General features: G+C 45.9%; 1 protein-coding gene across 1 annotated transcript; it reads right to left on the reverse strand.

The window, feature by feature from the left end:
* Window positions 1-614: 614 nt before the first annotated feature.
* On the reverse strand, window positions 615-14,584 carry LOC119456885 (lysosomal aspartic protease). Its single transcript, XM_037718734.2, has 6 exons — window positions 14,578-14,584; window positions 10,274-10,715; window positions 7,878-8,021; window positions 1,460-1,463; window positions 1,300-1,392; window positions 615-1,154 (listed from the first exon to the last, which is right to left on the reverse strand). The coding sequence occupies exons 1-6, from the start codon at window positions 14,582-14,584 to the stop codon at window positions 993-995; spliced, it is 852 nt and encodes a 283-aa protein (XP_037574662.1). The 3' UTR covers window positions 615-992.
* Between the last annotated feature and the right edge of the window lie 18 nt (window positions 14,585-14,602).

Below are 14,602 nucleotides of genomic sequence, written 5' to 3' on the forward strand. Positions count from 1 at the left end.
TATTCATGCTGGCAATAAATAGTACCAGAGTCAAAAGCGCAGAAACCACCTGAGAAATTAATTTTTGTTTGACGTCCTAAAGCGACACACGGGCTATGGCAAATCTAGACGCCTTTGTCGGGTGCACAGAATTGCTTCAGGCCTCTTGGAATCCGCCTAAATCGAAGTGCAAGAGCGTTTTTGCATTCCGTCTCCAATTTAAATTTGAACGTTGCCTCCGCAGCCGGGATTCGAACCCGCGACCTCGTGCTTTAGCAGCAGGATGCTGATAGCCATAGCTGCGGCAAAGAGCCACTTCAAACCTTCCTGCCATTCACTCTATTGTTTTCATTCTTTGCTTTGGTACGTTCCAGTTTGTCCATTCCGTGCGTTTGACAGCGTCAAACAAAGGAGGACGAGGCTAAAGGGTAAAGTATGCCTAGCGAGGCGTCAACTCCGTTTACAGATACTATACACGCAACAAAGTTACATTCTATTTGCATACATCAGTTCGCGCAAACCACTCGAAATAAAAGGTAATGCTCTTGTTGAAATCGTATCAATAATATATGATAGTAATTCTTTAATAACACGCCAGTGATAGAATCTATAGCGCTTCGATGACACCTTTTTGGTCGCGCAGCTGTTCCGACCACGCGCGAGTTGACCGCCGTGGGGCGTTTGGTGTGCGGGTAACACATACGGGACGCGAGTATGTCACGTCTGGCGAGTCGGTGCTTCACTTTGAGTACATGGGTGTGGAGCGGGGTCGTGGCGCGAGTCCCTGTTCAATGGTGCGCACTGCGGCACGAGAAAGCCACAGTGGCCCAACGCGTCATTCGCATCCGTGCACATGCAGTGACCTGCATGGCGGCTGATGTATGGACAGGCAACAAACGCCATGTTGCAAAACGATACTTTTATTGGCTGACAACTGGCACTTGTTCCACCGTGCAGTGCAGCGACGCGTCGTCCCATGCTGGAGACGGGGAAAAAAATTGAAAAACGCTCGACTAGACCGCAGTGGGGAATCCGGCCGCGACGCGGTTCTGGCTCCGGTCGAACACGGTGTAGTAACTCTGCGTGAACAAGGCGCCCAGAATCCAGAGTGGCGATCCCGATCCATCCGACTTGTAGATTCGGGTAAAGCAGTGTACGCCACCCTCCACCGGGATCTGAAGAGAAGAGGAACGTGTTAGAGAGGTTGGAAAGGTGTCGTTAAAGGCCTAATTTATGCTTGACATTTTAGTGGTGTTAATTTTCATTAAGAAACAAGAACATCGGGGTCTTTAGGAAGAAATAAGTTGGGTGCATTTTTACTCTGATGGTGTACTCTTCTCCTTTAAGCGGAAAGGCTTTCCCGTTCAGATTGAAGATGATTGATGGTACTTTAGAAATCCCATTGCAGTCTACCTCGTACTGGAAACGCACACAGAATAGAAACAATAAATACACAAATGTGAAGGTCAACTACACAGACTTCTCTGTAGAATCTTGAGATATTTCCAAAAGTTGTTCGTCTATTACGACTATCTTAAAGGGGCCCTGATCCACCTTTTATCGAAGTGGAGAAAGGCGTTTGAAGTTAAAATAGGCTATTTCAGAAATACTTTGCCGCAAAAAGTACTCCAATGCGTTCAGCCGAAGTGGAGTTATTGGTAATCAAACACGGCCTCCGCTGTGCTTCTGTTCCTTCTTCAATGCCTTGCACTGCGAAGGCTACGGCGGAGTTGGGCTCGGCCGCAACGCTGCGCCTTCGAAATGTCACCGTTGCGCGCAGTTCAAATTTCATTTTGGATGTTGACGTAGACGCCATGACTTCCGATTTTGAGGCTTACGACGCGCTAGAGTGTACTAGACAATGGTCGAGTGGGCCGAACGGCGCTCTGCCGCTGAGGCGCCGCGTGTGGAAAAATAGTGCGAGGGCGCTGCGAGCGAACTGGATTGGGGCGGAGACGCGCTCCGCGGCATATTCGACGTACTTTCGCTGCGGGCGCCGAGGCCGATTGCGCATAGTACGCTCTTAAAATAGTGCTTTATTTCAACTGCAAATTTATGTTTACACCATTTTGCCAAACATATATATTTGAGGCATGGATTATACAACGCGACGTCTTCAATTTTGCTGTCGTTGTCAAGCGCGTCGTCTGCTAGCGAGCGCGGGACGCCCAGTTTTTCTCGCAGAACCTCTGTGCAGTACATTTTTTTAAATGTTTTAGTTGCTTCGGTGTGCCCATGACTCTTGACGGCCTGTACCAAATGTAGTTTTAGCCAGGTGAACTGCTGTTTTTACCACTGTCCTCTAAAAGTAACTGGTATCTCCGCACCATGAAGGCTACGTTGAAAATTTTAATATTGATACCGTGTCATTTTACGCGCGCTTCTTGTTGCTGGATATTGATCAGGGACAATGATCGAAGAAAACAATAATAGAGTGAAATAAACCAGGTTTATTAACTGCGTGGCGCGAAGAATGACCAATGTGTTTCTAGGTAATTAAATCAAAGGGTACATAGACATATATATTCACGATATATATGTAAGGGAAAAAATAACAAATCTTCTAAATACAATAATTGAAAAAGTGAGAACTCCCGACCGGGAATAAGCGCACGTGTTTGCAGCAACAAACACACTTACTAGTGAATACTGCAAATAAAACTCGCATTCGCAGAAATAATATTCATAGCAGGCAAAACCATCATATATCTGTGTGTGTGTGTGTACGACGCCGAATAGTCGTTTCCATTCGAATGTAACGCATAACAGCACTATTGAAGTCTCAAAGGTGAGTGACTGCATGCAAGTGAGGACTGTTATTCCGAATGATTGTGCTGCCGCAGAGTCGTGGCTGTTGCGCAGGGGCGCAGTTCCTGAGAGAATTAACGGTCGGGTGGTAATAAGTCCTGCTTAACAAGTTCCTAGCTCTCAATCAATATGAACGCCCCGTTTTAGGGCAGCTTGTAAATCTGCTAACTTGATTCAGACAAGAATTTTTGACAGCCTCACCGTGTGTTTTCAACCCATTAAAACTGAGTGCCCCACGTGGCGCCACACTTATCTTCTTCAACGAACGCAACAGATCTGCACATATGCATCTGTTGACGTTGAGACATGCCGTTCCTTTAATTGTTTCATTATGGTCATTATGATAGTGCACCGAATAACTGAAAGCAGCCGCTTATAATATACAAGCTGCTGAGTTAAGCGGTCATACATTTTAGAACGGCATTACATTTATGCATGAGTTGTAGGATAAGCGTAACATGTTTTTCTCGGAAATCAGACTCGAGAATAATTTATGTTGTTGACACACCCAGAAATAAGCCGAAGAACGCAGCCACCTGCTTTTTTCTTTTTTAATATAAGCAAATTCTTCGGTTTTACTTGGCAAAACCACCATATGATTAAGGCACCCGGTTTATATAGTTTTTGCCACCTGAGGTTCTTTAACGTGCACCTAAATAGAAGTACACGAGTCTTTTTTTCATTTCGTTCCCATGGAATTCCGCGACCTGGATTGAACCCGCATGCTCAAGACCGTATCCACTATACTATATAGCCACTAATTAGGCTACCGCGCAGGCTTTCTTTTCTTTTTCTTTTCTTTTTTTGAAGTATCGACTGGAAAAAAAATTCACGTACGGCTTACGGCCAAATATTAGCATTAGAATGGCCGCTTTAGGCTATGGGACCAAATATCTTTATACGCATTTTTTATATTATTGTCTAATAAAATTCCCCTTTGATTTGATTTAATTAACTAAAACCGTTTTCGGCGCTCGAGGTCCGACTGCAATAAATGACCCCATAACGATTACTCCGCATTCTGTTACGCGAGAAAGGCGAAAATTTGAATGAAATGTTGGGCTGCAGCTTTTTTTTATAACAATACTTCCCGTAAATCTGAGGACAAGGCACCGGTTGGGCAGCTATGTTTTATTTGTTTGAAGCGGCAAGCAGGAAGGTTCCATGTCTTTCTCCTTCTGCGTTTCCCAGGACCTACTGATGAAAAACTTTATGTGCAACAATACACACGAGAGATATATGCTGCTTGAACAACGATAAAAATATTTTTTCTCCGATGGGAACCGTACAATAACATAGTAGAATGAAAGCCGACACTGCGGCCGCATGCACGCGCAATGACCGAGCGGTATTAAAAATAATAAAAAATAAATAAAGAAGAGAAATAAATTAATTTATTCTTAAGGCATAAATACATGTCATATGCAATTATGAACCCCATTTGAGCGGTCTGAACGCAAATACCAGCGCGCGAAGTAGTACGAATGACCCTGCCGAGCAGTATCGCCAGCAGTTTACAACGGCGCGACCTTGATGCGGCCCAATCCACTTCGACCGCAGCGACGCCCCAGTATTTTTCCACGTCGGGCGCCTCACGGCAAAGCATGCGCCGCCCCAGCCGCTCGTCCCACTCGACCATATTCTAGTACACTCTAGACGCGCTAATCGTAAGCCAAACACGGTTGTGCTCAGCGGACTGGACTCGTGGCGGCACCCCGCGGCGGCCGCAGTGTAACCGACCGCAGAAAGGTGACTTCGCGCTCCGCTTGCGAGCTCCAAGCACCGCGTACGACAGCAAAACTTGGCTGAGATGTTCACAGCAGCGTATGCTACCCGCGGACTATGTTATTTCACCAAGCCCGAGGCGTGGCTCAGGGTCCCTTTAAAACGATTGCATATTGATACTAAATGGCTGACTCATTCTGCTCCGCGTTGTCGTGTGGAGGTGGCAATCTACAAGTTGCCGCCTTCGGGATTTCGACAGACGCAGCGGTGCACTCTCGCATACTCTCGCAGAGAACATTCTTACTCATCTGGAGCGTTCGTGTCATGCGCGTAGATATCGATGTTATCCAAACGCGTCCCTTGATTTTCACTTTGTGAGGTCTTGAAATGCAGTCACGACGAGAAAACCAAGTGCACACACCGACCATTGAGCGTTGCGGCATACCGACAGGGTATTCAAGCACATGACACGTTTGCATAGCGTATCGCACTACACCTTTGACAGTACGCTTCCTAAGTTACTGCTGATATTAAATTAAGCCCTCAAACGAGCAGCGGGTGCTTATACTTAGGGTGAGTTCGAGATGAGTGAAGTAGAAATACGAAACTGGAAGAAGAATGGAGATATTTTACTAATAACATAATTTACATATTTTACATATTTACATATTTTACTAATAACATATATTTTACTAATAACATGTCTTGGTCTCATCATATAAATTATATTTGCAACAAAGCACTTAAGAAGCTGGGCTACTTACGGCGTACTTTGCGCACAGCTCCTTTAAATACTAAAGTAGTCGCTTACAAATCAGTTATCCGGCCACTTATGGAGTATGCTTGTGTGGTATGGAATCCGCATAAGAAATCAGACACCATGAAATTGGAAATGGTCCAGAAAAAAGCTATCCGGTTTATCTACCGTCGTTATGACAGCAACTTTTCTCCGTCTTCTAAACTTTCAGAGTTAAATCTAACAACTCTCAGCACCCGTCGCAACATAGAATCCCTAAAGCTATTGCATTCACTAATTAACTCATCGAACAATTCTTGCCTTAGCAAATACATAAAATTTGTGGAACCTTCCTCATCTAGGAGATATCACCATCTTAATATTGTACCTTATCGGTCACGAACAGATGCGTTTAAATATAGCTTTTTTCCTTTGATTACCATTGATTATTGGAACTCTCTGCCTGGTGCCATTCGCTCCCTTCCTCTGGACGATTTCTTGCTCAAGCTTGACTGTTATTGATTTATTTTTTGTGTTGTTTGTTCTTGCTTCGTGCTGCTTATATTTGCAATTTGTGTACGCTCTACAACTGTATAATTCCCCACTCCTGCCATAGCCCTAACAGGGCTGCAGTATGTAAAAATAAATAAATAAATAAATAAATAAATAAATAAATAAATAAATAAATAAATAAATAAATAAATAAATATTTAAAAAGTGGACGATGGACGCAATAGGTATCCTCTTCGCTTATCTATTAAGCGCGAAACAGACTATAGTCTGACCCGCAGCGGCTGAAGAACGACCATTGCTCATTATTAAAACGTACTACTATAAGCATTGCTTTAGCGATGGTTAACCTGTACTATGTAGAGGGCACGTGCAGGTGTTGTGAATACCGCTGGGTGCTGAGCATGTGGATATGCGAGGATGGTGTGTTGTGCTGGGATCGTGTTAGCAATGATAACTATAGACGATAACTGAAATGATAACCCAATGATATACTATAGACGAGGCAACCTAAAGTTTGCCCGTGCGTCACCAGCGCCGAATGCTCCCCTGGCGGAAGGATGGAAATGTCGAAGGTCGTCGCTGGGCCAGCGCGCGCCCGTGTTCTCAACGACGCGAGCGATCGTGCGCGTTCTTTTCGCGATGGCGAGCGCGACCTCATCTACCAGGAAAGGTGGCACCTAATACTGATGTGTTCTTGATTGCCACAACAGCCTAGAAAGGTCGAAAGCCGCCCGTGAAGTCTTACAGAATTCCGGGTAGGTAGTACGAGAAGGACAGACGACAAGCGTGGATAACTGCAGAGCGCCGAGTCAAGTAAGTGACGTACTTTCGCATTCGCGTGCAATATCACGGCCGCTCGATAAAAACGCAATAGTAATATGCCTATATTTAGCGCATGGCCGTTTGTTTGAGATGTGTCGCGTAGTTGAATCGTACAGTGACATCCGCCTGTTACTTACTTTAGCTGCGGCGGGGAATTCGCCCGACCAGAAAGTAGATTTGCTTTGATGAGGCATGTATCGCAAATTCCTACGCTCGTGCTGCTGGTCCCAAGGTAATCGCTGGTTACCGTGATCTGGGTTCATTTCGCGGAGCAGTTTGTACGAGCGATTTCTCATGAGCAGTGAAAAGATACCTTGCTCACTAATGCAATGAGTTGCCATGACTCTAACATCTGCATTGAATAAGGCATGAGATACATTAAATATTTATACAGCATGCTATAAGGCATTATGCGCATATGTAGTACTTACATCGTTAATTAATTTTATTGGCTTATTGGTGCCTAATGCATGTGTTCTTTCTGTTCCGACAGTGCTGATGCCACTCCCTGGGAGCCAAAATGAGAGCAGCCGTGTGTGCAACCGCAATCGTCACCGTCTCTGCACATCTCTGCAAACATGCATGACCGCTTTGTGACTGCACCATAGAGAAATAAAAGTTACTAAATTACTGAACTCGGTGTGTACCTCTAACTCGATGTCGTATGCAATCTTGTCTGACACCTCCGACACGCACTTGCCTTTCACCGTCACATCACCGCCCACATTTTGTTCAACGCCATACACGTGTGGAAGCAGACGCTCCCCCTTCTTGAGGTTGCCGCCACGAAAAAAGCTGTCGGCGTCGGCAACCTTCTTGAAACCGCATTGCAGTCTTTGCATCGCGGTTCAGCAAGCACGCGATCTGCCGCCGTCGAAAACGGAACGCCGTGAGCACGAGCAGCGAAGGAAAGCGCGGGCGAAACAATGTAAACAAAGCGGAGACTGCACCACGGCGCGACCGCGCTGCTTGACATTTCCACATTGGGGGCGCTGTCAGGAGGCGCAGTAGCGCCTTCTGGCGATCGTTTTCTCGTCTATACCAAATGGGTTCAGACAGAGCACGCGCTCGACGTACAGCCGTCCAAATCTTTAGCTAGCGTGCGCGAGCGGCGACTTTCTGTGTGCCAGCACCTTAAATTAGGAACAAACTTACAAATGACAATGCTATCTTCACGAGCTTTGTGAGCATAGTCAGATAGCATAGAGCATAGTCAGTTTGTTCCTAATTTAAGGTGCTGGCGCACAGAAAGTCGCCGCTCGCGCACGCTAGTTAAAGATTTGGGCGGCTGTACATATATCCAGTACCCGTGCGCTTGGCACCGATAACTCTGTGCAGAGTTTCCACGTCTTCTTTGGGCCCGCTGACGAATGACGTTCCGGAATCAACCACGACATTGCAGCCACCGGTGCAGCGCTTCGTGCCTTGTACGTCCACGCTGTCAAGGAGAAGGTTGTGGCATTCAGCATGACAAAAAAAAAAAAGAATGCGGGAACTGAGGATATCGCGCGTAATTTTATTCCATTTGATTTGGTTAATTATTCTTCAGTAATTTGCCCTTGGAGTCTGATGAAAAATAGTCTTCCTCCTAGCGGTCCAGTACTTTACGCATAGGCTGTTGCATTGCGCTTCTGGCAAGATCGCTACGTATAGTTCACGCGGCATTGCATTATTTTTTTTTATCATCATCTCGGATGTTTCTTCATAGGGGTGTGCGAACAGTGATTTTTGAGACCGAATCGAATATGAATTGGAGTACCAGAAGCGAATCGAATTGAATATCGAATACATTTCGAATAGTTTTCGAATATGAACAGCCGTTATCACAATGAATATAATACGATGTTCACATCCCAGTATTTCCAATGTTAACAAGTTTCTGTCATTACATAATACGTTCTGAAGCGTTGTTTATTAAAAGCACAAATGGAGAATTAGGAGCGAACAAGCAGTTTCTTCACATGCACAAGACTTTTCAGAAACCGCGAATGTGCGAATGATCGCTGTATAGCCTGTAAAGTATGGCTACCTAAGTGATGTCGCCTGCTCCACTACGTAAGTTCTCATTCTTTATGTCTATACTATGCCCGCGGGTGTGAAAATTTACCGTACTTTTGCTCTAATTCTATGTTTACTTGGGCGCAGTTGACGATTTAAAATGTTCGAAAAGTATCAAAAGATTCTCGCATTTACAAATAGTGGCTATTCGATTCGAAGACCGAATCGAACAGGACACAAATATTCGATTCGTTATTCTAAAGTTTCGAATATTCGCAGACCCCTATTATTCAAACTATCATTTCTGCATTATACGACATGCTTAAGACTAGATGTCCTCCTGCTCATGCCACGAACATCTTTGTCGCTATGTGGTCAAAAGGCCCCCCCCCCCCCCCCCCCCCCCCCCCCGCGCCCTCTTCCTCCTAACGAAGCGGCTCCAAACAGGGGGACGAGATGGGATGGCTTATTTAGGGCGCCTCGATGTCAGTGACGCCTCCCGCCGTTCAGGGTGGTGACACCTTTTGATCAGACCCGCGCCGCACCTCCGCCACATTGTGTAGGAGCTGTTGAAGTGGCCGTACATGTACGTGCATTAGACAGTGCGGCGCGGTTGTGTTGCCTTGTGTTTGTAACTTCCACAGTGCTGCGCACGTGTTTGCTAAGTTGACTTTTCGGGCACGCGACGTGAGATGAAAGGTGCGTATACGTGACAGTTTCATCACCAGAAATACTCTGTCATGCCCGTTTGCTGCTCACCTTTGTGCACCAGCTCACCGGAAAGGCGACACCTATGTCTTTGACTTCCCCGCGACCGAGAACGCAGGAAAAATGGTCTTCGGGAAATTTTCTGATGCACTAGGAGTTTGCCGTGTAAGTAATTTAATCAAGGCGATGAGAAGCCTGCTCAAACCCAATCTGTCAGTTCCAACAATCGCATCCACTTAGCATCAAAATGTTAGGAAAATGTTCGTGGTATGTTTGTGGTAGAAGCGGGGCATCGATGCACCCCAGGACGGCTGACCCTGCCCACCCAATATTCCCACCACCACCAACTTTCGGCCCTATCCTTCCACTTTGAAGCACCACGTGATGATTAAGTGCTCCTGTGTACCCTCAACGAAAATGAAAAATAATGTTCTGCCCCCCCCCCTCCCCCCCACTTCCCCCCCACACACACCTACGTATATTTACGTCTAACGATCGCATGAATAGATGTATTGCTTAAGAGTAACACGCCGGAAAACAAAGACAGCGTTGTTATTTAACTGCGATGCGAGACATGCACCAGTATTTAAGGGACCAATGATTCATATTCCTTCAACACCTGCAAACTAGGGCAGGAGTTGGACCATCGCCGTGGTCGCGTAGCGGCTTTGGCGTTGCGCTGCTAAGCCCGAGGGCGCGAGATGAAATCCCGGCCGCGGCAGCGGCATTTCGATGGGGTGAAATACGAAACTCCCGCGTACCATTCACGTTAAAGAACCATAGGAGGCCAAAATTAATCCGGAATGCCCCACTACGGCGTGCCTCATAATCATATCGCGGTTTTGGCACGTAAAACCCCAGAATTTATTTTTGTAATTTTGGGAAGAAGTCATCACTTTCAGCTTTGCCAGCAAAGCTACGGCTCCGCTGTCCTACTCCTCTCGATCGGCCATTTCTACAAAGAGAGCATGAGAGAAACCTCACTTGTCCATGGTGACCTGCCAGTGACGGGCCTTGTTCACGGCAACACAATGCACTCTGCCCGTGTAGCGCCGTGTGTTGATGCCTCCGAAGTAAACTTCTCCGCCATTTTGCTCGCTAGGCTGTTTACGCAGGTAGAGCGAGAACACGGCTCGTCCAACCACTCCCTGCTTCACCATGGCGTCGAACAGCGGCAACTGGTTGTTCTGTGAGATGCTGGGAAAGGCCAGGCCGAAGATGCCGTCATAATTGGCGTTCTTAAACAGATTGCCGTCTGAGTGATCCATTTCAGCGAACTTGTACTGCGTCACGGTGGCCGGCCCGACGCCCACGTTGTTGATGCTCGTGACGCCCCGCACCACGCCGCCATTATAGCGGATCCGGATGTACCGTCCACTTTTGGTGTAGGTGCTGGACTGGCTGCTGTTGTACTTTGCGTGGTTGCCTGCGATCGGGTGGAGGTAAGAGACCGAGGGTTGTGTTTGGTATGCTAATAAGGCTTTGCAAAAATATATCGGGGACGTGGAGATACTCTCTTCTGATAATCTATAAAATGTCTGCGGCCAATTTCGTAATTGTGATGTCCTATATTCGGGGGCACCCGTTTATAAATTACTTCCTGTTTTACTTCTGGAATCTAAATCTCTACGCCTATGCCTTGGTTTGCCAAATTTCGTTGCCAACAAAGTATTACACCTAGAAGCATGCTTACCGTCTTTTTTGTGTTGATTTCGGTTATTAACTGTCCAAACGTTCTTAAATATGCACGAATACCCTATAAAATGACAAATCGTGTTTATTTCTCAGCCTGTATTATTTTTTCAATCTTCCTCGTCTCGGTTCTATACTCCTCAGGTGGTCTTCGTAGAGGAACTTGTTGGTCCCTTAGATGTACGGTTGTGTTAGGTCCCACTTATAATCTCCAGATTATATTCGACGATGTCTATCTGATCAACGCAAAGCATCTGTCTTACAGTGTATTAAATGGTTAATTACAAAATCATTTATTGGAGCTAAATATAAACGCTAAAACATTGCGACAGATGCCTCACAAACCGAAAAATCTGGAATTGGCATTTTCCGCTTATGACTGGTCGTTCTTGCTAACACTTCCTGATTTCATACCGGTATTTTTAGCTGAATTGCTGGCTTTTATAGACCTTTTCACCGGGCGAGGAGGAAAGGGCGCGCGACGAGCCTTTCCTCCTCTCTGGCTTGTGCGAGCCGGCGCGGCGCGGCGCGGCTTGAATGTGTTGCCGGTCGCGCGCTGCGGAACGATTCCGAGGTGTTTTAGCTAGTTCTGAGTGCAATTTACGGGATGTCAGTTCTTACGAGGTCGTCGGACAACCATTGTGTAGCCTTTAGGTGCAGCAGTAGCTACGTATCTGGACATTTATCTTGGATGTGCAAAAATGCGACGCGCATCATCAGCCGCGGTGTGTGTATGTGTTGTGAACTATGTTGGATGTGTCGGTTTTCACTCGACGAAGAGTTGTTGTGGAACATTTCCATCAGTCACCGGCATCGTTATCACGCATTTTAAGTCTAGTAGACTTCAAATCACTATGTCTACGTTAGCCTCCTGCAAGAGGCCGAAGGTTTCGCTCAATACAACGACCACTGCGGTTGACAAACCAACATGATACACACAATTGCTTCGTGCTTAGATCGGCATTGCCTTTTTTTGTCCTGTGAGGCACAATATACAAAGGGGATAGCATAAAGAGAATCCAACAGCTATTTGTACGGACACAATTTCCGTAACGTGAGTGAATGCGTCGTAAATGACTGAACTTAGGAGTATATAAAAAAAAAAGAGTTCATATGTTCTCCTTTTGCGGCAAAATAAAACAGAACACGGGATAACGACACAATAAGACTCAGCATGGACGTGCCGCATGCTTGGATCACTTGGACCATACGCCATATGGAACAAACAGATCTATAACACAGCATTTAGTACTGACTCGGGCGCTCGCACAGTCTGCAGCTGGTCGTTTGACCACTCGAAAAGTGTGATTCACACTGTACGGTATGCGGTTATTATTAACCAAACTATTTTATTTGTTGGCGGAAACCTTGCCCAGCAAACAAGGCAGTCGCCCAGTGTATCTACACATAACATCTTGAGCGCTTGTCAAAGAAAACAGCATGACTTATTCTCCAGCAGAACGGTACCCACGCTGTTAGGATCGTCAAATGTTTCGTAACTATACTCGTTGCAGCTAAACCAGAGCTTAGAATTACAGTGCTGAGAATGCTGCAGTAAGGTAACATTCGTGAAACGAATTTTCAGAATTACCTAACTGATATCCGAGGCTGATAGTAAGCTCAAACAAACGCGCGCACCTCGCGCTGGGTGCTCCGTCCGCCCTAACACCAGCAGTTACTCCAGCCGCTTAATTACTTCAGACTTAAATTCCTTCACTACGCCTCACAGGACCGTTCCCCACGTAGAAGACGCCATTTCATGCTAAATAGACCGCGCGAGTGCGAAAAAATCCACCAGAAACTGCCGCCGAGCGTATACCACAGCATACAACACGGGCGTGCGCCCAAGACAGCATGCCAACTGCCCATAGATGGCGCCACTGCCTACGCAATGGCGGCGCCCATGAAAAAACGGTCTATATTCGCCCTACGAAAAGTCAATTAGTCATTATTGACAGTTCTTATAGTAACGAATTCTTTATGTTCAGCTCTCACTGCAAATAGCGGCTCACACATTTCACATACATTTCATTTTTAATACCCTTTCACTTAGCACTAATTATATTGGTATGGGTATCTGGTCATAAAGGACTAATTATGAATGAAACAGCAGATAGCTTGGTGACAGTGGCCTTTAGTGGTCCCATTTTCTCGACCCTTACTGTGTCAGCTGCCATAACTGCTGCTAGGTTCAGGAGGCGTGCAGTTATGTAAGACTCTTGGAACCTATCATTAACAAATTTTACTGATTACCGATACCTTCTGTTCTCTTGGAGTAGAAACCTCTGCGGTAGTAGAAAAATTGAAGTCCTGTTCACTAAATTCTGCTGTCAAGTACTTACCTTATACTATAATCTGCATATATCTGTTCTGGCGTCCGGCAACCTTGTGCTCATATTGCGGTGATGATGAGAGGATAGACAACTTCTTATCAGGCCGTCGTTTTTTATCATTAACAAAACCTAATTTGAAAGGTCTATTTCATTGTGTCGGATTGAACCTTGCCATTCCCGATATTCTGTCCCTGAGAGCTTCCTCCCTAGAACATTGTCATAGGGATGTCTGTGCAGGTGCTGTGAAGTTTATAATTGAATTAGGACGATTTCCTTGCTAAATGCTTAAATATTTACCGCATTCTACTTTTAGTTTGATTTATTTAAACTTTCTAATTAGTGTTTCTTTTTAGATTCCACTAATTATTTTCCCAACTCACCCGATTCTTGGCCAATCTCCCCTAGTGGGCCACGAGCCAATCGTAAGGAAAACCAACCAACAAATCAACACAAATGAAAAGTTTGTGTGGCAATCTTCCTGGTTGGCATGAGTCATTTTGAAAAAGAATAAACATGAACAACATCAACAATTATACGCCACTGAACGCGTAGTAAACAGCCTGTAGACATATTAAAAACCTTTCTTCTCCCCGTAACAATATGAAAGGACCCCTTTTTGCCTCGAACCTTACAGCATACGGTGCACGTGCCTCAGAAACCAATTCAAGTTCGTTTTGTGAAACGGACGCTACACTGAAACACCGATCACCAAGTCCGCCATTTCTCTTGCCTACTCTTGCCTATAATGTTTCTCCTGCCAGCCTGCCGCGACCTCTGCGTTGCACAGCCCTTTCCGCACTCCATGCAGTCCAATTCAAGATGCCCCCGGAAAGCGTTCGTGACATTAAAGTTACGCTCTTTAAGTCGTTCATTGAGGCACCTTGCCAGTCTGACCTACGTAGGCCTTGCCGCAGGACAACTCAAGAGAATAAAACATCATTCTCGACGCGTGTCAGAAAGGGCTGGTGGTGTTTCAGGCAAGTGCGATTTTCCTTCCGTCCCGTTTTATCAGGCCTGCACAACTTTGACAATTGTTCGGGACGGTCGTCCGAGACTGAGAAGACGACGTTCTGACGCAGGTGACCACGCAGTCCAAGACATGTGCATTCGAATGATCGCGTTGCCGATTGGCTGATTCCAGTTGAAGCTTTCATCGTGCAACTTTATCGTGAAACAAAGCGATTTGCGGTACGTTCGGCGCCAAGCACGTTTAGCTTGGTGTAAACGATGCATAACAAAGTGTCGCGTGACCCTTGTGCTTACGGAACATCGTACCTTTTATTTCCGT

This window comes from Dermacentor silvarum, chromosome 1 (assembly GCF_013339745.2).
Source record: "Dermacentor silvarum isolate Dsil-2018 chromosome 1, BIME_Dsil_1.4, whole genome shotgun sequence".
Lineage (NCBI taxonomy): Eukaryota > Metazoa > Arthropoda > Arachnida > Ixodida > Ixodidae > Dermacentor > Dermacentor silvarum.

Excerpts from the sequence above, each read along its gene's own strand:
- LOC119456885 (XM_037718734.2), bottom strand. Across the intron at positions 8,022-10,273 it reads TGGCAGGTCACCATGGACAA|CGTGGACGTACAAGGCACGA; the intron begins GTGAGGTTTCTC and ends TCTCCTTGACAG. Across the intron at positions 1,155-1,299 it reads GAGAAGAGTACACCATCAGA|ATCCCGGTGGAGGGTGGCGT; the intron begins GTAAAAATGCAC and ends TCTTCTCTTCAG.